General features: G+C 43.9%; 2 protein-coding genes across 2 annotated transcripts in view; one reads left to right on the top strand and one right to left on the bottom strand.

The window, feature by feature from the left end:
• The window catches only part of APCDD1L (APC down-regulated 1 like), a 45,372-nt gene extending 28,445 nt beyond the window's left edge, over positions 1–16,927 (top strand). Inside the window, exons 2-4 of the mRNA XM_053394354.1 lie at positions 4,925–5,099; positions 8,113–8,671; positions 13,419–16,927. Of these exons, the coding sequence (XP_053250329.1) occupies positions 4,925–5,099; positions 8,113–8,671; positions 13,419–14,189 (1,505 nt within the window). The 3' untranslated portion in view covers positions 14,190–16,927. The remainder of the gene's footprint in view (positions 1–4,924; positions 5,100–8,112; positions 8,672–13,418) is intronic.
• A 5,030-nt stretch (positions 16,928–21,957) lies between these two features.
• VAPB (VAMP associated protein B and C) overlaps positions 21,958–25,302 on the bottom strand; it is a 44,849-nt gene continuing 41,504 nt past the window's right edge. Inside the window, exons 5-6 of the mRNA XM_053394356.1 lie at positions 24,101–24,277; positions 21,958–22,493 (exon numbers count right to left, since the gene is read on the bottom strand). Coding sequence (XP_053250331.1) covers positions 22,335–22,493; positions 24,101–24,277 — 336 coding nt within the window. The 3' untranslated portion in view covers positions 21,958–22,334. The remainder of the gene's footprint in view (positions 22,494–24,100; positions 24,278–25,302) is intronic.

Below are 25,302 nucleotides of genomic sequence, written 5' to 3'. Positions count from 1 at the left end.
TGATGGAAGGATGGTACAGAAACCAGAAGAAATTAGGAAGTGCTTCCACAGATACTTCAAAGAACTGTATGCACAGGGGCCCCAGAAAGAATCAGAGATAGATCAATTTTTAAAGACAAATGGACTATCAAAAATAACTCAAGATAAAAGATCAATCTTGAACTCTACAATAACCTCACAGGAAATTGAAGGTGCCATTCAGAATATGCAACTAGGCAAATCTCCAGGCCCGGATGGACTTACCTCCAAATATTATAAGGTTCTGAAGGACTATTTGATACAACCTTTGTTGGAGGTATGTAACCAGATCATGGATGGGAAGAGGGCACCAGAAACGTGGAAAGAAGCCTTCATCACATTGATACCTAAGTCAGAATCTGAAAAGACTCAGCTTAAAAACTACCGTCCCATCTCACTCCTAAATGTGGATTACAAAATATTTGCAGACATTTTGGCAAATAGACTTAAAAAAGTTTTAAATGAAGTAATTCATAAAGACCAAGCAGGCTTTCTCCCTGGTAGACATTTATATGAGAACACTAGAAACATCATTGACATTTTAGAACTTTTGCAGACTAATAGGAACACAAGGGCGGTGTTAATTTTTATTGATGCGGAGAAAGCATTTGACAACATATCTTGGATGTTTATGAAGAAGAACTTGGAAGGGATGGGAGTGGGACGGGGGTTTGAGAATGGATTACATGCAATCTATTCAGAACAAAAAGCTAAACTAATAGTGAACAATGTGGTGACGGAGGAATTTAAAATTGAAAAAGGGACACGACAAGGGTGCCCTCTATCCCCTCTGTTATTTATTTCAGTCCTGGAGGTGCTATTGAATATGATCAGAGAGGACCGGTTGGTACAAGGGATAGAGGTCGGAGTGAAACAATATAAACTGAAAGCTTTTGCAGATGACCTAGTTTTGACACTGCAGGAGCCAGAATCCAGTACAAAAAGAGTTCTCGAACTTATATCGGAATTTGGTCGGGTGGCGGGATTTAGGTTGAATAAACAAAAAACTAAGGTTCTGACCAAAAATTTAACAAACACAGAAACAGAGGGGTTTCAGAGAGAAACAGAACTGAATGTGGTTAAAAAAGTGAAATACCTTGGGATTTATTTGTCCTCCAAGAATTTGAATTTATTTAAGGATAATTATGAGAAATGTTGGTTGGAAGTTAAAAAGGATTTAGAAATTTGGTCAAGATTGAAACTTTCCTTGTTGGGAAGAATCGCAGCGATAAAAATGAATGTGTTGCCGAAAATGTTATTTTTGTTTCAAACCTTACAGATCGTGGACAGAGTGGACTGCTTTGGAAAATGGCAGAAGGATATATCTAGATTTATCTGGCAGGGCAAAAAGCCCCGAATAAAGTTTAAAATATTAACAGATTCAAAAGAAAGAGGGGGGTTTGCCCTGCCGGACCTGAGGTTGTATTATGAAGCTGCAGCCTTCTGCTGGCTGAAAGATTGGTTCTTGTTGGAAAACACTGATGTCCTAGATCTGGAAGGTTTTAATAATGCTTTTGGATGGCACGCATACCTATGGTACGACAAGGTTAAAGTACATAAATTGTTTAAAAGTCACATTGTCAGAAAAGCAATTTTTGCAGTCTGGATGAAATATAAAGACTTACTAGAGAGTAAAACTCCGAGGTGGCTATCACCAGTGGAGGCCAAGGCCCGAAAAAGACCCAATATGGAGGCCTATTGGCCGAAATATTGGGAACTGACTGAAAAAATTGGAGACAATTGGAAGTTGCAGAGCCAGGACAAACTAAAAAATAAGGTGCGAGATTGGTTACATTATGCTCAAATTCAAGAGGTTTTCAAAATGGATAAAAAAGTTGGTTTCCAGGTGGAAAAGTCGAAACTAGAGACAGAATTGTTAGAACCAAAGACAAAGCTGTTATCTAGAATGTATAACTTGCTGCTTATGTGGAACTTACAGGAGGAGACAGTTAAATCTGCTATGATTAAATGGGCACAGGATGTTGGACACAACATTATGTTTGAAGACTGGGAAAGGTTATGGAACACCGGAATGAAATTCACGGCAAGTACGGCCTTGAAGGAAAACATTATGAAAATGATATACCGGTGGTACATGACCCCAGTCAAGTTAGCTAAGATACACCACCTGTCTGACAATAAATGTTGGAAGTGTAAGGAAGCAGAGGGGACTTTCTTTCACCTCTGGTGGACATGCCCAAGGGTTAAGGCTTTCTGGGAAATGATTTATAATGAGTTGAAAAAGATATTTAGGTATACTTTTCCCAAGAAACCAGAGGCCTTCCTGTTGGGCATGGTAGACCAGAAAGTGTTAAAGAAGGACAGAACTTTGTTTATGTATGCTAGTACAGCAGCAAGAATACTTATCGCAAAGAACTGGAAGACACAAGATTTACCCACGCTGGAGGAATGGCAGACGCAGTTGATGGACTACATGGAGATAGCTGAACTGACCGGCAGAATCCGAGATTTGGATGTAGAAACAACTGAGGCGGACTGGAAAAAGTTTAAAGACTACTTGCAAAAGTATTATAAACTGTATGAATCTTAAGATTGTGCATGATTTCGAAATGATACGCTTTAGCAATTATGATTAAGTAAATAGTAAACTAAGTGATAAAAGAGAAAAGGAGATAATATGAACTGAACATGTTACGTTTATTTTAAAGGTATAAAAACTGTGACACAATATATTGAATTTAGATACATAACATGTAAAAGTTACAATAAGGTATGACATAAGGTAACAAATTGCTGACATTGTTAATATAAAGAACGCAGAATCGGAAGGGGTGGGGAAGTCCAAATTGGGATTTTTGTTAAAAAAAAAAAAATGGTTTCTTGTAAATTCCTTAATTGCTTGCAATGTATAAAAGTTGGAAAGAAACGTAATAAAAAATATTATAAAAAAAAAAAAAAACTGGCAATTTTTCTACTCGCTTAGTTCAGCCACACCGAAATCCTACAACCCTTTGGTCTCTTCCCAGCAACACACAGCTGGAAGGAGGGCTCTCCCCTCCTGGTCTGGCAGGGTCCACTCTCTCTTGATGGTTTCCTTGATGGGCCATTGCTGGTCTTTGTGCTTTATTGACTTTCCTTACATTCATCTGGCCCTGCTTAGCTAGCCTGGCTCATTAGCATAAGCTAAACCCAGAATTTTCTGTGTTTGGCACAGTTTAATCAAACCTTGATTAATTCTAACTTTTACTAATTCTAAGAATTGGGTGAGACTTGCACCCACAAACCCCCGCGCCCATGACCTGTAACAATATCTAGTAATATCTATTATATGCATTATCACGTCTTTTTAAATCATTTCTATGATGTTCCGTATACAATTACATATTTAGATTATTGCATGTTATTAAAAATGCATTTTTAAAAAATGAAGTATTTTATGCATGTCTCAAAAAGTAATTATATTGTTCTCTTGCCAACAGCGCAGTGTTAGAAACTGTTTCATGACCTGCTGGGTGCTACTCAGATTTGGGGATTGTGGCCTTTTCACGTTTCTCTGCTACTGTTTCTGTTGCCACCTGTTGGCCTTCCTTGAGACCCGGGCCATGGGGTCTCCCTTTCTGGAAGCAAATGCTTTTTTTTTTTCAACTGTCTACATAGTTGCTTTATATTTAGCCAGAGGATAGCAAATAGATCTGTGATCCTGGTGCTTAAATTAGAGCTAAGCCAGCACCCCACTGAAATGGGCAGGATCTTCCTTGCTGAGTACTAGAAAGTTATGTATCCTGTAAATTAGAACCAGACTGTTGGAAACAGAGGCAAAGAAATCTTATCTAGAGCCACCTGGCTAGACATCCAAGGAGAGAGAGAGAGCCTTGTTGTTGTGCCACAGATTAGACGGATGGGTTTATTTAATCTCTTTCATATAAAATACTTATATCTCACCTTTCCACTTGATAAACTTTCAGAGAGAGAAAGGGTATCCCAAAAACGCAAACCATGAAAACCTATAATGGGGCTGCTGCCTAGTTGAAGAAACCTGAAACCAATCAGTTTATTAAATTAAATTTGTGCACACAAATATACATATGCATTAAAACAGTGTGCACACACAAAAAATGTTTGTGGGAGAAGTTTTGCAAATAGAATTATTAAACTAGAGGCAAGTCTGGTGTTTGGCTTTCACAGATGACTTCCTCATCTTCTCCACTCAGACAGTCCTGGGAAAAATAGTTTGTTAAGGGTCCTGGGGGTTGTTAGGAGACACACACCCCCATTCCCCTCTCAGAGCTATACTTCCCAGAGTTCTCTGTGATGAGGGATTGATTGCTCAGCCACGCTGGGAATTGTAGCTCTGGGAGGAGAATAGGGTATCCTAACAACTCCCAGAGTCCTTCACAAACTACAGCTCCCATAGTTCTTTGGGAGAAGCCATGAGTGCTTAAAGTAGAATCATGATGCTTTAAACGTACAGTGCGAACATGGCCGCTTGTTGTGCACAAGGAGGGGAGGGGGGAGTCCATTTGTGCAAGTGAAACTCTGTTCGTGCAGTGCTAATTAGAACTCACATTTTTTAGTAGTATTTTAAAAATGATTAAAAGTTGCAGTCCTAACATCTGCTGCAAGCAAGTCTCTCTTTTTCCTCTCGTTCATTCTCTCTCAGGCTGGGCTTCCCATTTGTAAAATGGGCACAACAGTGACATAATCTTAGGAGTTTGTCTTCACTGCAGCCAAGACAGAGAGCGCAGTGTATTTTGCAGCTAAATTTTGCATCTATAAATTACCAGAGAGGCAAAGGATGCCTGTAGGCAGATGCTGTGATGAGGGGGCTTTTTATTAGGTGAAATGCTGTGCTGGAGAGCACCTGTATGTGTGTCTTTTTAAAAAAATCTGATCTCTCTCTCTCTCTCAATCTGATTTCTCTCTCTCTCTCTTTCTCTCTCTCTAGCTTACACATCTGGGAAGAAGCTGTGGGATGTCCCTCCATCTCACACAGACCAGCTTGGTCCAGGAAAACTGCGGTGGGAGCCGCAGTGCCAGCATCAATTGCGCCACCTCCAGGATGGTGCTAGAATTTCGGCTGTCCTGCCTCCCAGGCTGGAAGGACACTGGATTTCAACAGGGTAAGGAGTTTGTAGCAGTGTAAAGGGTTAATGTGCAGCTGTTGAATACACTGTCAGTCTGCGACCAGAAGGAGGAGGAGTATCAGGAAGAATGGACAAAATTTAATGATTATTTAGTTAAATATGTAAAATTAAATTAATTGGAAATAGCTTGCAGATACTTAACTGGCTTAGGATTTCATATAAGTTAAGTGATAAATCAATATGTTTAATTTTAAAATTAAAAGATATAACGATGTTAATGTTTTAGTTAAATTTTATAAGAACTTTGATTTGGAAAACCGTTAAAAGGAAGTGCGTGGAAATTCAACCAAGGGGAAGCGAGGAAGTCACTTAACAATGTTAATAAGTGTAATTTTAATAAGGTTATGATCGATGTTTGTTTGTTTATTTTGTTTATAATTTTGTGAAAATTAACAAAAAAATTATATATATAAAAAGCTGTTGAATACACTATCTTGTGTATTTAATTGCAGGTGGGGAATTTTGACTAATAGAAAACATGTCTTTCTTTTGTTGCTTATTCCAGTTTGAAAGACAGTGAACGTCTGAGCTCCAAATTGCTTTGCCTTCTTTGGCAATTGCACGGAGTCCCAAATCTAGCAGTGCCACTCAGACACTAAAGCAGAGTTCTGTGTTAGAGGATGGTCTATTAGGAAATATTTCCAGTGTGTACTTTGTTCATCACTTCTCTTCGAGGGGCCTGTGCATGACTCCTTGCGGCTAGGGGACTTTATTTTCTGTTTCTCTTTATAGAAAAAGTAATCCTTAACTTGCAAACAGAGAATTTGGAAATCTTAAATCAGGAGTGGGAGTTCTGTGGCTCTCCATTTGTTGCTTTTTTCATTTTTTTAATTGATCAAAAGATGTACAAAAGTTCATACCCAATACAAAGTATATTTTTATAATACACCAGAATAAAAGAAATACCATGATTTTTGCTCTATAAGACTCACCTTTTCCCTCCTAAAAAGTAAGGGGAAATGTGTGTGCTTCTTATGGAGCGAATGCAGGCTGCGCAGCTATCACAGAAGCCAGAACAGAAAGAGGGATCGCTGCGCAGCAATCCCTCTTGCTGTTCTGGCTTCTGAGATTCAGAATATTTTTTTTCTTGTTTTCCTCCTCCAAAAACTAGGTGCGTCTTATGGTCTGGTGCATCTCATAAAGCGAAAAAATACGGTACTTTAAAAATCTAATCTAAAAAGAAAGGGGCAAAGAGAAGGAAAAATAATAAGGAAAAAAGAAAAGGAAAAAAGAAAAGAAAGAGTGGGGAAATGGATTTTTTTTTAAAACACACACACAACTTCCAATTCTCTGTCTGTCAGCTAATTATAGTAACTTATGCAATGTATTCACTCAATTTGACACCCAACTATTCCATTTTCTATAAGCCAATATTTTTTCAATCTTCAAATCCAGATATTACAAGTTCATTCATAAAGGGTTTCCAATTCTTAATAAATGTCAATAATGATTTTTCACTGATTAAACACATTAACTTTGCCATCTCAGCTAAGCCCAATAATTTTATCAACCCTTCCTCCAGCCAGATGGGCGGAGCATAAATAATAAAATTAGTAGTAGTTGTAGTAGGTAGGACAGTATCTGTCCATATTTATGCATGTATCAATCTCGCCCTGGAACGGCACACAAGTTGTGTGAAAAGGGCAGATTGTTCCGTGAGGCAAGGAGAAATGCTGATGGAGCCATCTGTTTAGCACTATGTTGACTTCCTCTCTATCCTCTGGAGGGGGCCAATCTCTATAAGGCCTGCCCAAAGTGAAGCACCAGAACTTAATAAAACTCAGGCCCTGCCAAACTTGTAACTATCTGCTACTCACTAGCCATATGGGATTGCCCACTGGAGATTTGATAAACCTATTTGCTGCTGATATTGCCTACCTGGGGCTGTAAAAAAAAAACAGGCACAGGGGATCCAAGCACCTGGTATGGTAAGCCAAAATACGTGGTCATTAGGCTGCATTCAGTTTGGGGTGGGGGGCAGTTTACATGGGTGGTATCCAGTTAAACCGCTCCACTTGCGCAAGGAGTTTTAGCTTCGCAGTGGAACTTCCCAGCCCTGCATGCCTTGTAAAATCTGCTCTGGGGGGTTGAGGGGAGCTCCATAACAGATTTAGGGGTTGCCGCTTTAAAAAAGAAGAAGTTTGTGTACTTGAAATAAATATTGCATCCTTCCTCCAAGAAGCATAGGGTAACACCCATGGGGTTAGTCTAGGCAGTGGTCCACATTGGCTCTACTTTATGACCAAGGAGATTTAATTCAGATAATTAAATGTTGTTGGTTGAATTATATCAAATTAGATATGGTACATCAATTTGCCTTGCCTTGTTTGTTCAATCATAGAATATGAATGTTCCGTTTGAAAGACATTCTTGAGATGCCCTGAATTCAAAATGCTAATGATAACTTTGCATATCATCAAGGAAAAATGCATAAAACATTTGTTAATTAATGGACCTTCGTAGCCGGCCCTTCACCACACAGTCTAAGGGTAGGTTACATACAGGTCAGTTCAAATACACCATGTAACATTAAATTATGATCCCATCTTCCACCACCAGAGGTCTCTGCAAAAAGGTCTCTGATGTTGAACTGTATACATACAGTGTCAAAGCCAGACGCATCTCAGAAGGGAGGCCACCACAGAAAAGACCCTCTCACACACCCATTCTGTTTCCCCATCCCAGTTCTTAAAACCTCCTAAGCTAAGATAGTAAGATGACCATATTTCATTCCAGTATGCCGCATATTTCAACCATTTGTTGGCATAACGTGATTCTTGAGCCATAGCAGCCCATGCCTATTGTGACAATCTGTCAGTGTTTTTCCAACTGGAATTCCCTTTGAGCTCCAAGTTATGCAACAACCAGAAAGCAAGTAATGAAGTTTCTGTTTTTCAAGCACATTCATAATATAGTATTGGCAAGGGGATTAGGGGAGATATATTTGCAAGGGCTGTAATTTAACCAAAATGTCCCTCTTCATTCTCAGGTGTGAGGTACGTCCAGGACCTGAATTTCTCACCCGCTCCTATATGTTCTACACAAACCGCCTCTTCAAAGCCTATCAGTTCTACTACCGGGACCCTTCCTGCCGGGACCCCTCTTACTCCCTGGTCATCAAAGGGAAAGTCAGGCTCCGCCAAGCCTCCTGGATCACCAGGGGAGCCACGGAAGCAGATTACCACCTCCACAAAGTTGGCATTGTCTTCCACAGCCAGAGGGCCATGCGGGAAACAGTGGCGCGCATCAACCAGACTTCGGGAGAGCACTGTAGTGGGTTCTCGCCGGCTGGGCGGACTTGGGCTCCCGGTGCCCTCTATGAGCTCCTGAGTGCCAAAGCAGAGTGGGATTGCACCGCGGGCCTTGGCTTTGCCATGCACGAACTCAGCCTTGTACGAGTGGAGAAGTACCACCAGCCCTTGTTCCTTCAGCAGAGCCAGGGAAGCAGGGAGGTGGAGGAGCTGTATCTGGGGGACATCCACACCGAGTGGTCGGAGAGGCTCCATTATCGGCCAACAGGATACCAGCGCCCCCTGCAGAATGCGATGGTAAGGGGTACATCTCACGTGGGATTGTGGCCAGATGGGATCTCCCAGGCTAAAACATACCCAACTCCCTCAACCGTTCCTCATAAGGCTTGGTTCCCAAAACCTTGAGCAGACCTGGCCGTTACAAAATTGCCCAGGAAGGACTGTGCCCCTCAGATTTAGGTTTCCGAACACAATTCAAAGTGTTGGTGCTGACCTTTAAAGCCCTAAACAGCCTCGGCCCAGTATACCTGAAGGAGCGTCTCTGCCGCCATCGTTCTACCCAGACACTGAGGTCCAGCACCGAGGGCCTTCTGGCGGTTCCCTCACTGCGAGAAGTGAGGTTACAGGGAACCAGGCAGAGGGCCTTCTCGGTAGTGGCGCCCGCCTTGTGGAACACCCTCCCATCATGTGTCAAGGAAATAAGCAACTATCTGACTTGTAGAAAACATCTGAAGGCAGCCCTGTTTAGGGAAGTTTTTAATGTTTGATGTTTTATCGTGTTTTTAATATTCTGTTGGGAGCTGCCCAGAGTGGCTGGAACAATCCAGCCAAATGGGCGTGGTGTAAATAATAATAATAATAATAATAATAATAATAATAATAATAATAATAATAATGGTCCCCTAAACCCTGGTCTGGAGGGGATAGCAGGCTCAGTGGACACTGATGTTACTTTATGGGTTCTCTATTCTGACTGGTCCTCCTCTAGTTCATATGAAAAAAAGAGGAGCAGAAAAAGGGTGGGGGGCAGAGAAACATTATCCAATAAACCATTATCCCTCGGCAGAGAATGCCATTACCAGAGGAAATAGCCCTGAATGTAATTACGGGCGGCAGGCCTGGGATATACAGAAACGCAACTTCCAGTGCAGCTGAAACAAGCCGGCCTTGATTTCTTTCTCTCTCCACCCCACCCCCACCCCCCAATTTTTTGTCAGGAGCTTGGTTTCATGCCCAGAGCGTATTTTTTAATCAAAATCATAACTAATCAATTGAGAAATGCGATTGAACTGCAAGATAGGACAAGGAGCAGTGAGCGGAAAAGGGCTCATGACCGTTGCCAGATGGGACCAAAGTCAGGGCTGAGGTGAAGAGAGGGGAGGAAAAGCAGTCCGTCCCCCCACCTACACAATATTTCAGCCACTGGGATTCTTGAAGGACGAGGCGAAGGACGAAAAACAACCACCTTTCCGAGGTACATGCTCCATGCTCAGATTGGCATTAAAGCCAAGTTATCTTGGGCCAAAACCATATACGTATGAGCTAAACCAGATGGTAAACATGAAGTGCTTTCTTAAAAAAAAAAATTAATTTAAAACCCAAGCTGAGGTGCGCTGAAATACAGTGACTTCACTGCAGTGCTGCAGTTAATCAGCTCACAGTTCTACGCGGCTTGTTGCTGGCGGATGATGTCACTGCCTGGGGAGAGTTAGACAGTGTCACTTGCCTCCTTCGAAAGAGTTTCACGTAAGTGGAAGTGAGAAAGGTTTTTTGGCAAGGAAGAGGAGTCTGCAGATTTCTGGCTTGCCTTCATGGCCACCCTTTATTTATTTATTTGCTACCAATCTTTGGGGAAGGACAGTAGCTCCAGGTGTGTGTGTGTGTGTGTGTGTGTGTGTGTGTGTGTGTGTGTGTTACTCTCTCTAGCACGCAAAGGGGTCCTGGGTTCATTTCCCGGTGGCTCGCAAGGAAGGGCAAGGAGAGGTAGGAAAGCTGCTGTCCGCGTCAGTGCAGACTACTCTGAGCTACATAGACTACATGGTCCAACAGCGTTGTATGTTCCCTCCTTGTATTTACTTGCATGTGCAGATAACTCAAAGGACGAGCACGGCAGTTTATGGCAAGCTTTGGAGAAGGGTCAGAAAGAGCATAAATTCTTTGAGGCTAGAACAAGATTGGAGAACAGCCAGTCTGTGTGCCAGTCTTGGCCTGCCAAGGAGGTTCCAGTTTCCATGAGGCAATTTTCCTCAGTGACATCAGCTGATGAGTAGGAGGGGGTTTAGCCGATCAGGGAACAGGATTTCATCTCCACTCATCAGCTGCTGAGCCTGTGTTTAATAAAGCCCTTTGCAAAAGCACTCTTTGAAGCAGCTCCACGCTTCTCCTTTTATTTAGTGAGTGGTTGTGGGTAGTGGATCAGGATAAGAATCTCCAGAGGCTGGAATGGGAGCATGGGGGCTGCCTTAAAACCCTTTGCAAACAGCAAAAGGGCTTTGAAGCCACTGCAGCTTCCTAAGTATCCAACAGAGAGCTAACTGTTGCGCACTTGGAAACCCTACACAAGTGAGACCACTCACGTGGTCAGTCATATGATGTCATGATGCCATGTGATCGACAGGTGGGAGGCTTCACCCCCCTGCCAAATTTGGCACACGATAAGGATCTGGCCCATGAAGCCAAAAACGTTTCCACGGATCCTGCCTCTTTTAAAAAGAAAGAAGTCTATTGTTCAAGGTAGAAGATAACTTTCTTTTGTACGCCTCAACTTCATTCCCAGGCATTTTGAGTTTAAAAAGAATATTGGGTAGCAGGACTGGGAAAGACTGTAAGTTGAGATTGGCCTTTCCAACCTGGTAAAAGGTAAAGGGACCCCTGACCATTAGGTCCAGTTGTGACCGACTCTGGGGTTGCGGCGCTCATCTCGCTTTATTGGCCAAGGGAGCCGGCGTACAGCTTCCGGGTCATGTGGCCAGCATGACTAAGCCACTTCTGGTGAACCAGAGTAGTGCACAGAAATGCCGTTTACCTTCCCGCCAGAGCGGTACCTATTTATCTACTTGCACTTCATGCTTTCGAACTGCTAGGTTGGCAGGAGCAGGGACTGAGCAACGGGAGCTCACCCCGTCGCGGGGATTCGAACCGTCGACCTTCTGATCGGCAAGTCCTAGGCTCTGTGGTTTAACCCATAGCACCACCCGTGTCCCACCTGGTACATTCCAGATATTGGACTGCAGCCGCCATCAGCCTCAGCCATTGTGGCCTAAAGGGTGATGGGAACTGGAGTCTAAATAATCTGGGTTTCATAGCCCGGCCAGTGTAAGGCAGCATAATGCCTCTCTGCATTTTTCTTGCACTCCCATAGAAGTTCAGCTCGCTTACTGACCTCGAGATCAGCCACCAAGTCAGCTGAATCGCGGCTGGTGGGTCAGAACCAATCACAAACAGCAGAGGTTTCTTCCAAGCCCCCTGCTCTGCACAGAGGAGCGTCTTTGATTTCCTCTTAAATATGTTTTAAAGAAAAACCACTCTTGGGAAATTATCTCCCAGTATTAAAGTATTTCCTGCTTTAAAAATAAAAAGGCTGGGAATATTTAGCTGCAATGCCCTGTGTACCGTCAACGCTCCTCAAGAGTGACAGTTGTGGTAAGGCGAGTTGAAAATGGCTTGGTTATTGCAAACTTCAGTCAGCGCACATGCAAATTGCCTGCTAAGTGCAGAGTTACTGAAATCTCATTCCCATGCAAACACGGCTGGCGTCTTTCAGAAATCAACCGTATGCAGCAACCCAGGCTTATGAAAGCAGATACGGTTCACTGTAAATTGTTATGTTGCCCATTTCTATAATTAGTACAGGAACACGTTTTTAATGCTGACTTAGAAACATTTCGGGTTATATTCCCCCAGTGTACGTCAGATGAAAATGTGTACATTACTTCCACATTAAACAAGGCTAGCTCCTCATAGTGGGGTAGAGAGGAAATTGCTTTTATACCATTAAATAAACTACCAGATACCACTCTGAAAAGTTAAACCTTTTCCCTGCCCTGTAGAATTCCGACACAGGCTTCTGACGTTTTGATATCAAAAATGTGTATTTGCCACCCCACCCTTCCCCTTGATGGCACCTATCTGGCGTTCAGATACTAAAACCTGCAGGATTTCACAATTTAGCCTAGACCAGTAAAAGTAGCTGCATCTTCTATTTTGCCAGATAATTTAAATAAGCCATTATGAGCCTCCTGCAAAGCGTAGAGCTGGTGAGACCCAAATCACCACCTAAATTTGCTGAGAGATCTAAAATTGCTGAGAGATCTAAATGTACATTTGTACATTTGGTCTCTGCCTCCCACTGCAGTCTTTTAAGCACCTTCCCACACCCCTGGTCTTTTGTATCCTTAAAATCTAAACCTATATGTTTGATTTTAATTTTTTTGGTCGGAGATGAAGAATAAAACAGCAAACATGTTTTACTAATAGTAGAGCAAAGAGGCTGGTAAAGGTAAAGGGACCCCTGACCATTAGGTCCAGTCGTGGCCGACTCTGGGGTTGCGGCGCTCATCTCGCTTTATTGGCTGAGGGAGCCGGTGTACAGCTTCTGGGTCATGACTAAGCCGCTTCTGGCGAACCAGAGCAGCGCACGGAAATGCCGTTTACCTTCCCGCCAGAGCGGTACCTATTTATCTACTTGCACTTTGATGTGCTTTTGAACTGCTAGGTTGGCAGGAGCAGGGACCGAGCAACAGGAGCTCACCCCGTCGCAGGGATTCGAACCGCCAACCTTCTGATCGGCAAGTCCTAGGCTCTGTGGTTTAACCCACAGCGCCACCCGCGTCCTTAAGAGGCACAACCAGGGAAAAGGACAGTTTTGCCTTGCTCCCTCCCTCGCATTCTAGTCTTTCATGCCCTAACAGAAGTTAACGTTTTCTGCAGAATCTCTTCCTTCCCCTTTGCGGAATGCAGCTTCCCTTGGTGAAGAACATGCCTGTTTTTAAACAAGCAATGAAAAGCCTTGCTGAGAACTTGTCTTTTCCTTCCCTTCCCGCAGCATCACATCCAGCCGTGCCCTGCCTGTGGGATTATATACCGAGCTGACGAACACCACCCGCCTATATTACCCCTCAAGCCGGACCTCCCCATGCTGCTCAGCGGCCGCTGGGTCAGCACTCGCTGCGAGGTCCGCCCGGCCGTGCTTTTCCTCACGAGGTACTTCATCTTCCACGCCAACAACCGCAGCTGGGAAGGCTACTACCGCCACTACTCCGACCCTCTCTGCAAGCAGCCGACGTTCACCGTCTACGCTCTCGGCCACTATACCCAGGGAGCGGCGTCCCTCATTGTGCGAGGGGGTACCGAGCTCGTCTTCAAGGTGACCCACGCCCGGGTGACGCCGATGGATCCCGTAACCGTGGCGATGCTGAACTCCTCCAGCTTCGGGAGCTGCGGAGGAGCCGGTGCCTGGCGCATCGGGCAAGAGCTGGACGTGACTCACACGAATGGATGCGCCGCACTGGGGATCCGACTGCCGCACACAGAGTACGAACTCTTCCGAGTCGAGCAGGATGCCAAGGACCACAGCTTGCTCTTCATCGGGGAGAGGCCGACTGATGGGTCAAGCCCCAGCACACCCAGCAAGCGGCCCACATCCTACCAGGCCCCTCTCGTCCAGTGTGGGGGCCCCTCAGGAGCCCTAGCGAGACACGTCAAGCCAAGTTACCTGGGAAGAATAGGCGAGGGCAACAGCAGTGGGGCACTGAAGACACTGCCTTGGGCAACCCTGCTAGCATCTCTAGCTGTGCATCTGGTCAGGTGGGACTAGAAGCCCAGATGTTTTGGTCACTGAGCTGCTGCATGGAATCCAGACAGCCTTAGCGTTCAGACTTACGTGTATGCACAACAAAATGAGCACACTGGGGAAACTGTTTCGTTTTCTACCTTGCCAATATGCACTCTTGTTTTTTCTTAATGAAGCCTGTTGGATGTGCTTTCCCCTTTCATACCTGCCTAAGTATGGAGACGGGCATCTGAATTGGGCTGCTTGGTCTCTGATGTAGAGGGCATCCTTCGGCTTCTGATCAGGTGGCTTAAATTGTACCTAACGCACCAGAACGGCCCGTTTCAATAGGTGTACCTGCATCCCCTTCTCCTCACCCACCCAAGCAAAACAAAAATTCTCATGTATCAAGAAGCAATTCTGTTTTCATGGGACAATTTCAGTTTGGTTGCTCTGGATTAGCGTCAGAGACATATCATTTACTATTTTGTTCACAATGTATACCAACTGTTAATAGTACAAAAGTTGGAATTAAGGAGCCTTCTATCCAGCTTCCATATAATGTACCATGTGTGAGGAAATGTATCTGCATATTCGACTGCTTATCTTAAACAGGGGCGGTGAGGGTGTAGATTTGGTCAGCACAGAACAACCCCAGAGGCTGGGTTTGCACATAAAGCTATACCATAGCACAGTGTTATAGGCACAAGCAGGCAGATTGTTGGAGATTAGTTTTACTTCACGCTAATATTTCCTTGTTCTCTCATGCAAACCAGGGACCATAGTTGTTGGTTTGTTTTGTTTTTCAATCTGGTCATTTTTAAGACAGGCCAACTTCAAAACATTTCGTTTCAAATATTTTTAGACTGCCTTTTAATTCAAAAGTAAATTCCAATGCTGTATACAATTATCAATTATCCAAATACAATAGGCAGGGAAATAGCTACAACTGCAGACCAATAGCCTGAAAATGCATGGGTGAATAAATAGAGTTTTAACACAGTTTCAAACCGTCATTACTAGCAGCATGTGCCTTATCTCAGAGCAGAGACTTCTACAATGCAGAAGCCACCAAGGAAATGCCCTTGCCTTTTGATGCTGCAAGATGGATTAATATAGGTCATGGCATTGGCAGAAGGACCTCCTCCAAAGATCTTAGTGAATAGGAAGCTTTAAATGGGATAAGGAGTCTTTTCCAGGTAGCCAAGTCTCAAGTTCCTTAGGGATTTAGGTCAAAAGAAGAAATTACGAAGCTGGCTTGCTTAACGGACCAGTTTCTTTTGAACGACCATTTCTCTTTTGTATGGCGTGACAGGCCAGGATTATTGGAAGCCGAAACTAAACACTAGCAAAAGCATTTTTTGCTGGTTATGTGGTAGGAGAGAGGAGATCCCTGCCAAACCTGGTGCCTTGCCTGGGCTTCTTCCTGCTCGTGCAGTGTTAAAACAATGGTTTTGCATTACGTGCGAACCTGGCCACAGTGTCTGCTTTGTAGGTGTCGTGGATTTGTTTATATGAGGCCCTTGGTTATTCTGAAAAAGAGCGTGAATCTAGTCCTTAGGAATAAAGATCATAAAATGCTAAAGACAGTCACAGTTTAAAAGCCAGACCAGGTACAAGGTGCAATTCATTTAGCCATGTATGTGGAACTCAACCGAGGTGCTGGGATTGGAAGAAACCAGTTCACATAAGGTCAATGAATTGTGCAAGCCAGATTTAAGCATAGGAAGCTGCCTTAGACAAAGTCAAACTATTGGTCCGCCTTTCTTAGTAGTGTCTACCTGGCAGGTGTTGCAAGTTCTAGATGGGGCATTCCCAGCCCCACTTGGGTATGCTAGGGATTGTGCCTGGGACCTTCTGCGTTCAAAGTGCATGCTCTACCACTGAGCTGCGGCCTTCCTTTTGTGAAGACTGACTTTTCCCACCCGGCCCCACATACCTGATTATCCTACTACACCTGCAAAGAAAGATAACAACTATTGGTAAACAGAAAAATGCTCAAAAGGGCATTTGTTTACAGCCTCAGCTGTTCTACTCCACTGTGAAAAATAACCCAGTATGAGTTTTCTGGCATCCTTCATCTCTCTTAATCAGTCAACAAAGCAACATCCAATTGAGTTAACTCTGAAATACACAGCTGCTGGCAACAGGCAAAAACTCGTGATTTCTCGTCTGATCAAAACTTGCTTGGCAGCTATTCCTTGGAGCTGTAGAGTTCCAGCCGTTGCATTCTATGAAGCAATTTTTATTTTCTGGCAATAAGGAGCTATGCGTTAAAAACATCCTTAAGGGAGAAAGAACGACCATGACAATCTTCAGTAACTCAGGCTAATGTGCATGGCATTGTATTGTCTAAAAACCACTGACTCCTTTCTAGCTATAGAGTAGATTCCTAAAATAATCAGATCTCCTTGGAACTGTGTGTCTTCTCCAAATCACCGAACTACCCTGCCCCCCACCAAAAAGAGAGAGAAAACCCTCCAGCTATGCAACTACAATTTACATGGTATATTTACAACATTTTTGGCTAATATGTAGATTAATGATGGGTTTTTATACAAGTACCAGTGGGGAATTGTGCATTAACTGATTCAGATGTAATGCTTATCATCTTAATGTACAATTTTTTAAAGCACAAAATGTATTACAGCATGTTAACTTTTTTTTCTACACAGGGAACTTTTTTTTTTTTAAGTCATGTATATAAAACAGCTGCCCAACTTCTAAAAATGGCTACGTTTTGTTATAGGCACTGACATAATTACATAAAGTACTTCCACTTTTCCCTTTTGCTGGCCCATTTCTCTGCAATTCAAGATCTCTGTTAGAATGTGGGTACCTTTTCTGACTAGAGGGCCAGATCCTCATTTCCCCACCTGTGACAGTCACCTGATGTCACTATGAATCTATACTTTCATTTCTAAGCCCCAATTGCTAGGAATTCAAAATGCTGCTTAGGGCTATTTAAAAGCCCTTTTGCAAAGAGCCCTACACAGCTATTTAAACCTATGAAAACCAGAGTCTCAAGGAACAATGCAAAAGGACTTTCAAACAGCCCGACACTGCATTTTGAAGCAGAACCCAGGATTAGACAGTTAAATTCTGCTGTTTTGGCTGCCCAGGAACTGCCTGTTCCCAGTAGGGGAATCGATGTATGCAATCAGCACAGAATTTAACCCCACCCAACTCGTCAGCTGACAGCACTGGTTGACTGGACTAACACCAGCTGATTGGCAGGTGGGTAAGACTGGGATGCGGGCTGGTGGTTTCCTAGAGGATCTGGTCACCTCCCATCAGCACAGTCAGCATGACCAATGGAGTCCAACATAATATGGAAGGACGCAGATTTTCAATTCTTGGGTTAGTGTGGTGTCTTAACACAGTTAGTGTCTGGTGCTTGGGATCCATGTTTCTGTGTGCCCTGGTAAATGTGAAAATCTATTTCAAGTAAATGGAACCAGAAATAGGGGGAGAAGTCATTACTCAGTGGTGGGAACACATATTTTACTTATGAAAAGCCCAGGTTTTTAATTCTGGCCACCATCTATTGAGTTCAGGAGTGCAGAGGGTCTCTACCAGAAACTTTGCAGTCACCATCCAGGGAAGATGAAACACTTGATTGGATTGGACCATGTATATTCATGGAAATGTAACTTTATAGTGGGGGGCGAGAGAACCTGCAGCCCAATTCCGTGTGGGTCAGGAACGTTCAGGACGACAGGTGGGGAAGAGCCAAAATGCATGAAGCAATGCGTGACAGGATAAGAAAAAAGGCCCTCTTGCAGGCGATCAGATTTTTGAGCAAAAAGCCATTTGTTTTCCTCTCTTCCGGCAGTGCACTGAGGGGAAGCAAAAACAAGACAGACTACCAGCCATGTAGAATGCAGCCCTCAACAGCGTCCTCACTGACTGATTTACATGATCAAAGACTTCAGAGTTGCATTTCTTCAGCCAACGTTCATTCGCTGGTCTCTGTGGTTGACAATGCCAAATAGTGGTTAAGAGGTTCCTCAAGCCACATAACTCAGTAGATACTAAATGTGGTTTGTTTGTTGTGTTTATTGAATGCATATCCCACCACTCATTTTTAGTGACCTTGGGATGAGTCTCAACAAGAGAAGACACAGTTAAAAATCCTAGTTGCTAATCCTTCTTTATAGTCCCACTTTGCTAACTTTTTGCCTGCTAGTTGTTTGGGGCTATAAAGCCCAGCAACCCCAGCCAGCACAACCAGTTAAGTCTACGTGTCATCAAAAGCTTGCCAGGCCAAGGAGCAAGACATCAGAACCTGTTATTAGTGCTAGGAAGGGTCTGTTTTCCTTCTTACGGGGCTGACGCCTAGGCTTTAGCAGTGTAATCAATTTCCACGTGACCAAATCCTCAGTTCTCTAAAATTTAGACAAACTGTTTAGACAGACCAATTAATGCCAAAGGTCTCGGTTCAATGTCCAAATGGATTGAAAAAAACCACCCCACAACCAAACCCTAAAAACAGATTTGGTACTACAAATCTGAATATGTGTGTGTTCAGTCTGCGAAACAGACACCAGATGTGTGTAATTAGCTCTTGCTACTTATTCCATCCAAAATAAAGGCACACATCCTTTGCAGTTTCTTCCATTTTCATTTCAGAAACAGTAGTAGGTCATAAATGCGTAACAGTTTTGATTGAAGCATGAAGCGGTGCTTGGAATCGGTTTACGTTGAATAATAAAACCCACAGAATACTCATTGAACAGAAAATGCTGCGAGCGAACTCTATGAATCATGGGCTCATAGAAGTGTAGAGTTGGAAGGGATTTCCAAGGATCATCTAGTCCAACCCTACAATGCAGGAATCTCAGTTAAAGGACCCAAGGCAGATGGCCATCCAACCTGCTTTAAAAGGTCCAAGGATGGAGAGTCCACAACCTCCTGTCCCACTGTCAAATACCTCTTAGAAAGCTCTTCCTGATGTTGAGTCAGACCCCTAGATCCTTTTCACATGTACTACTGACAAGGCAGATGCTCCCTATCTAATATTGGGGCAGCTAGTTTCCACATGACCAAATCCTCCGTTCGTCTAGTCCAACCCTCCTGCAATGCAGGAATCTCAACTAAAGCACCCTTGATTTCTGTGGGTTAATCTCATGGCCTAGTTCTATATGGCTGTGGGCCTTTACTTGTGTGGTGGCATGAACCCATAGAAAACTGCACTTCCTGCAGCAGTACTGCAATGGTTAAAAGCACCACAGGTAAGGACAGCAGTGTCAACTCCCGGAAGATGAAGGCTGTAAAAGCTGCAGGCTAAATCTGTGATCCAAACAGCAGAAGCAATCTTAGGTGGCAGACTTGTATAGTGGTGATCACTTCTAAGCAACTCAATGCTGTTCATCCATAACTTCCGTAGATAACTTTTTTTCTATTTGTGCATGACACGTCCTCTTCAAAAAAAGGTAAGTCACATTCTTACTTAAGTTGCTACTTGTTATGTGTTTGGAAACAAAATTAAGTTAGGAAAAAGTGGTCATCATCAAAACTAGGCAACTTAACGTCTCGTTACGGACAATTCACTTTCGCAGCATTGAAGCACAAAATGAAGCCATCAAAAGAGGGACGGAACTCCATTCGTTTGGGGGTAGATTTATTTGATTTTTTTTTAAAGATGCTACATAGTCAAACAGGATTGGTCTTTTTGTTTTTAACAGCATAGAACTAATTCCTACTAATTTTTTTCCCCTACATAGACTTATTTTTATATACAAAAACAGTTTTCCTGACCGCTGTTTCCCCCAATGTTTAGATGGTCGAAAGTGAGAATTATGTCGTGCCCAAAGCATCAGGAGGAGGAAGAGTCCATCGTTACTACAGCAACAAAAGGAAAATTTAGTTCTATTCACCAACTTTGAACAGGTGCCTTTTCTTCTCTCTTTTTTAACCATTTATAACAGTAGTCAAACTTCTGTGACGGTAAAGGAAACATGAGATGAAATACAGTCAACTTGCAACCTAACGTGCATTTAAACTTAAAAACAAAAAAATAAAAATAAAGAGGGGGGCACCAGCAATCCCACCTGCCACTGCAGTGAGCTTGGGAGAGCATTTGGAGGTGCAAGGGACTATGTGTTTTGACTATATGAGATTTTGGCTTCATGAGCTATCCCTGGAACGTAAGTTGAGAGTTGACTGTGTATTAAATAAGTTAAATATGCATTAAACATTTGGATATAAAGGACTTTAACTCAGCTACGTGAACCAACAGCAAACAGTAGCTTGGTCCCCTTTTAGAACGAGGCATTGACCCTCCTCGCCCCATGCAACCTGCCACACAGGTGACTGTCCAGTGGCATTTTCCACATTGTTCAATGGGGCTGCATTCAGCTCCTTTCAGCTTTCCATTGACTGGTATGTTAATACCAGTGGTGCTAAACCAAACGTACCCAACCTGGTGCCCTGCGGGTGTTGCTGTTCTCCCAACTCCCCATCAGCCTCAACCATCATGGCCATTGGTCAGGGATGAGGAGAGCTGTAATCTAGCAACAGCTGGAGAGTGGTCGAAAGGAAGGCTGGTCTAGACCTATCGTCCCACAAACGAGACAACCAGGTTGCTTAAGATTCATGACCTTTGCCCCCAAGTTCTTCCATGCACATGTCCCCTTTTCAGCCAGTTATAGTCCAAGAGACTCTTCTTCCTTGGGTGCAGCACCATTCAAGAAAGTCAGCTGATGGGCAAAGGAGGAGCATGTTATTTCTCTCTCGAACTGAGCTGTTGAGAAACGGAGAATGCCCCAGAGACTGAACTAAGCTGTGCTACTGATGGGCACAGAACAGCAAGTCCCATTCCTTCTCAGGTCCAGATGACCAAATCCCTGACAGCCTTTCTTCTAGGTTCAGGACAGAAACCTGATCTCCAAAAGCTTCACAAGAAGGTAAACGGCAAAAGGCTGAAATAAGGTCATGTAAGTGGAAAGACCCCCCCCCCCCAATGTGCAATGCATTATGTGGCTAAGCTTGTGAGAGTCTGCCGAGGGTGCAAGCAGAGGAGGAAAGGTTTGCTGATGGATGCGACAAGCGGAGGATGCCAAAAGGACGCGACGGATGAGGCAAGAGGTGCATGGTCCCCATTAAACATGATGCCATCTTGACTGGAAACACAGATGGACAGGAAGAAACTATTTTAGCAAGACGGGAGGGTTCAGATACAAAATGCGATGGCTCATTGCAACGCTCCTCTTTCCTACAAAGCCTGGCTAAGAAAATCACACCCGCAGTTCAAATCGGAGCACATCTGGTGCAACACGTTGAGTTGACCACAGCTGGAAAGTAGGCTCCTCGTGTTTCCAAACCACCACTGGCAATTAGGTTTCCTCACTGCTAGACTGACATGAGCAAAAAAGCATGTGGGTGACCCTCTCGCCTTCCACTCCTGCTACGGCCTCCAAAAACTTTTGGTCGCCCCTTTTCTATACATAAGACTGGCCAGGGTCAAATTTCAGAAACCCGGTGCTGCTGGCACCCTTCTGGATCATGAACCTGCTCCAAGTCCTCTCTCCTCATCTTCCAAGCTGCCCAGTTAGTGGTTCACAGCTCCTGCGATTGATGCAGGACATAGAGAGGCAGGCTCACACTTAAAGAGAGTTCAGGGTGAATAAACAGCTGCTTGGGGAGTTACACTGCTGAGACTCACTTGACAGAACTGTTAAAATTTAAGAGGAGGAGGAATGGTGGGTTAGCCTATTTTACAGTAACGCCATCAACCTCACCTGCCTGAAAGCCAACCTCTAAATAACCAGAAGGATCTACTCTTTTTTAACGGAGGAACTTTTTCTCCCCCCCCCCCTCCGAAGAAGAGAAGTCCAGTAATTGGGATAAAGGTCCAAGAACTCTTTGAAGTTTAACTTTAAAAAAACAAACAGAAAAACCCACACACACACAAAATGCACCTTTATAGTGTTAAAATACATGATTTTGTCCTCACTGCTCGCAATCAAGATGTAACTCGCCTCTCTTCTCCTGCTCAACTCCTTGTACGTTTTATGCTTTCTAGAAGATTATGTTATGTTAATGTTATATTTGTGCAGGGGTAAAAATTTAAAAGGCAAGACCTGTGAGATGTCATACATTTTTTTTTAAACATTTGTTATGAATAAATTTAATACCAATGATATGGCAGATCCATCAATCCAATTTACATTCCTCAGCATGCGGCCTCTACAAGGCGATTTTCCCTATAATGACGCCAATGATGAAGAACAGTACCACCAGGGCAAGTAGTCTAGTGCTGAGCCCCTCTTCCTTCACAACAGGTGCTGAAGCAAAGCCCGGGTGGTTTGTCTGGGGCGCCTTCCTCATCCGCAGTCCATCTTCTTCCTGCAGCAAGGATAATTTATGGAGATTAAAAAAATAAATAAATGCACTCAGCAGAAGTGTGCATTAGAAGCTCAGCCTCAATTCTGTGCTGAGACGTAAACAATCTGGGGTGAGATAATGTGCTCCCTTTTCCAAGCAGAAAACTCTCCTCTGCAAGACCTAAAATGTAACCAGGTTTCCTGCTAAACCTGGGATCCGAAAACAGCCCCCCCCCAAGCTGGATTGATCAGGAACTGCAGTCAGCTCTAACCTCTGTTAATGCAAGTGCCAATGCTATAAGAAACCATGGGCAGCCAGGAGAAATTTGGACCAGAATTGAAGTGATGGGAAAAGACAGCACACAATCCTACAATCTGTAACTAACAGATTAACCATGGTTTAAAAAACCCCCACATCTTCTAGTTAAGCTTGCTAGTTACTCATTTTGCCATCATTCACTACTGCGGTAGATTATATCCATTAACCAAATTCACAGATTCACTCAAATAATTTCTGCCCTGTTCTCTGGCCAAAAGGCACCTAGAGTGGCCAACAACTGTCTAATACACAACAATAGATCAGGATAAAGGTAAAGGGACCCCTGACCATTAGGTCCAGTTGTGACCGACTCAGGGGTTGCAGCGCTCATCTCACTTTATTGGCTGAGGGAGCCGGCGTACAGCTTCCGGGTCATGTGGCCTACATGACTAAGCCGCTTCTGGCGAACCAGAGCAGCGCACGGAAATGCCGTTTACCTTCCCGCTGGAGCGGTACCTATTTATCTACTTGCACTTTGACGTGCTTTTGAACTGCTAGGTTGGCTCACCCCGTCGCGGGGATTCGATCTGCCGACCCTCTGATTGGCAAGTCCTAGACTCTGTGGTTTAACCCACAACGCCCCCCGCATCCCTTAATAGATCAGGGTAAGGCCAGGTTAAAACAACAAAAAGCTATTGTTTGTTTTAAACCATGGCTTAACTGTGAATGTTCCTGCTGCTCACCTTCTCCCAATAAGCCATACCCCAGAACAAGCGTGGTATGGCTTATCGTGTGAACCTGGATTGTGGTTTATTTCAAACAAACCATGATCAGTAAACCAGAAGTAAGCCAAGGACAACAAACCTCGGCTTATTTCTGGCCTACCGCTTGTGGTTTGTTGGAAACAAACAAGCTATAGTATCCGAAGGCACAAACCATGCCGTGTCTTGTTTGTACTGGGAGACACAGCACGGCAGCACCCAACATAATGAATGACTTAAAGCAAACTATGGGTTGTATTCTATGTAGGCTGCACCAGTGCAAGGATTTTCCTTGCGAGAGGGAAGCTTCTGCCTCTCTCCCCCCCCCCCCCCCCGCACGCCCTAAATCTCTTCTTGGAGTTTCCCCAGCCCTGGCAGGGAAGGAGAGGGCAGAATTCCTGTTGCACAAGCAGGAATCCTTGTACTGGCCTCCACCAGCACAATAGTTTAGCTGAATGCACCTCTGTTACTTAGGAGTAATGTGTGAACCAGCATGAAACAAATCCCCAGCTGTTATTGAACGCCCAACAAAAACACAAGTATGCCAGGCAGTTTGCAATACACGCCAATACTTTAACTTTGTCCTAAGTGTCAGTTGGTTGACCTTACCTTAAATTGTTTATTCTCCTCTCGTAACCTCTGAACTTCTAACTGAAGCCTCTTACATTCTTCCATTACTTTCTTAACTTCGCTGTCATCCAAAGAAGAACTTAATGATTTAGACATTACAGAAGATTCTGTCTTTGTTGCAGCTGTGGATATAATTTTATTTATTTCTACATCATGCTGTTGAGACAAAAACAACAACAACAGAAAGTTTGTTTTCATTTAGGGCACTTCAAATCCTATCATTCCTCTCTTTACAAAGCACTTAGGACAGCCAACAATCTCAGTCAGCCTTCCCCAACCTAGCACATTCCAGATGTTTTGGACTACAACTCCCATCAGCCCCAGGGAGTCGGAACGCTTTGCATACTGTATCTATGACTATTTTGAAATCCCATTGCCCCAACTACTGTTCCCTCATCTCTGGGTTGCTAGTTGGAGAGTTGTGCTTGTGTGTGAGACAGAGATGCCAAGAGCCTCCTACAGATACCTATTCTACTTGAAGTCTTAATGTTAGTGCTCTAGTAAAAGGAGTATTAAGTTTCTAGGGATATTTGTAATCACTGCCCATTACAACTGCCCAGACTCCTTAATTATTCTCTCAATAGTTCCCAGCCTTCATTATTTTTCACATAGTACACAAAGACCCAAGTTCTAAACATGGGTTTCTCATTGCACCCCTTTTGCAATGGGTGACAACTGCAAATACAAACAGGGCCCAAATATCTGAGCGACCAGCCAGGCACAAGGGTATTTATGTGTTCAAAAAGCAAAGCCAGAAGTGTCCAGGAACGCCTCTCAGATTGTTGGAAGTGTCCTGCACGCACCCTGTGTCAAGTTGGTGAGGTAGCCCATCTAGAAGGAAAACTATGATCCTAGACCTCCACTGCGTTGTGCGACATCTTCAGGAGAAGAAAAAGCTAAGGAATAAACCCTACACAAATCCAGAGTGCAGTCCCTAAGGCGGTTGGATGGCGTCTTGTATGCCTGTTTCCGGCAACTCCTGCAGCCAAGCTGGTGCTAAATGTATTGCTCTGCTTTCCTTTGGACCACATCAGCGACTTGTTCTCTGGACAGCCCAGGACCTCCATACACACTGCCCAGGCTTGAGGTCACTTCGGTGCTGCAAGCGCAGCAAAACAGTGCAGGAGGCAGCAGTTATCTAAACACACCCTTCCTTGGCAACTTGTGGAACGTTCTATTTC

Source organism: Podarcis raffonei, chromosome 6 (genome assembly GCF_027172205.1).
Source record: "Podarcis raffonei isolate rPodRaf1 chromosome 6, rPodRaf1.pri, whole genome shotgun sequence".
Taxonomy (NCBI): domain Eukaryota; kingdom Metazoa; phylum Chordata; class Lepidosauria; order Squamata; family Lacertidae; genus Podarcis; species Podarcis raffonei.
This window is presented reverse-complemented; position numbering and strand designations above follow the sequence as displayed.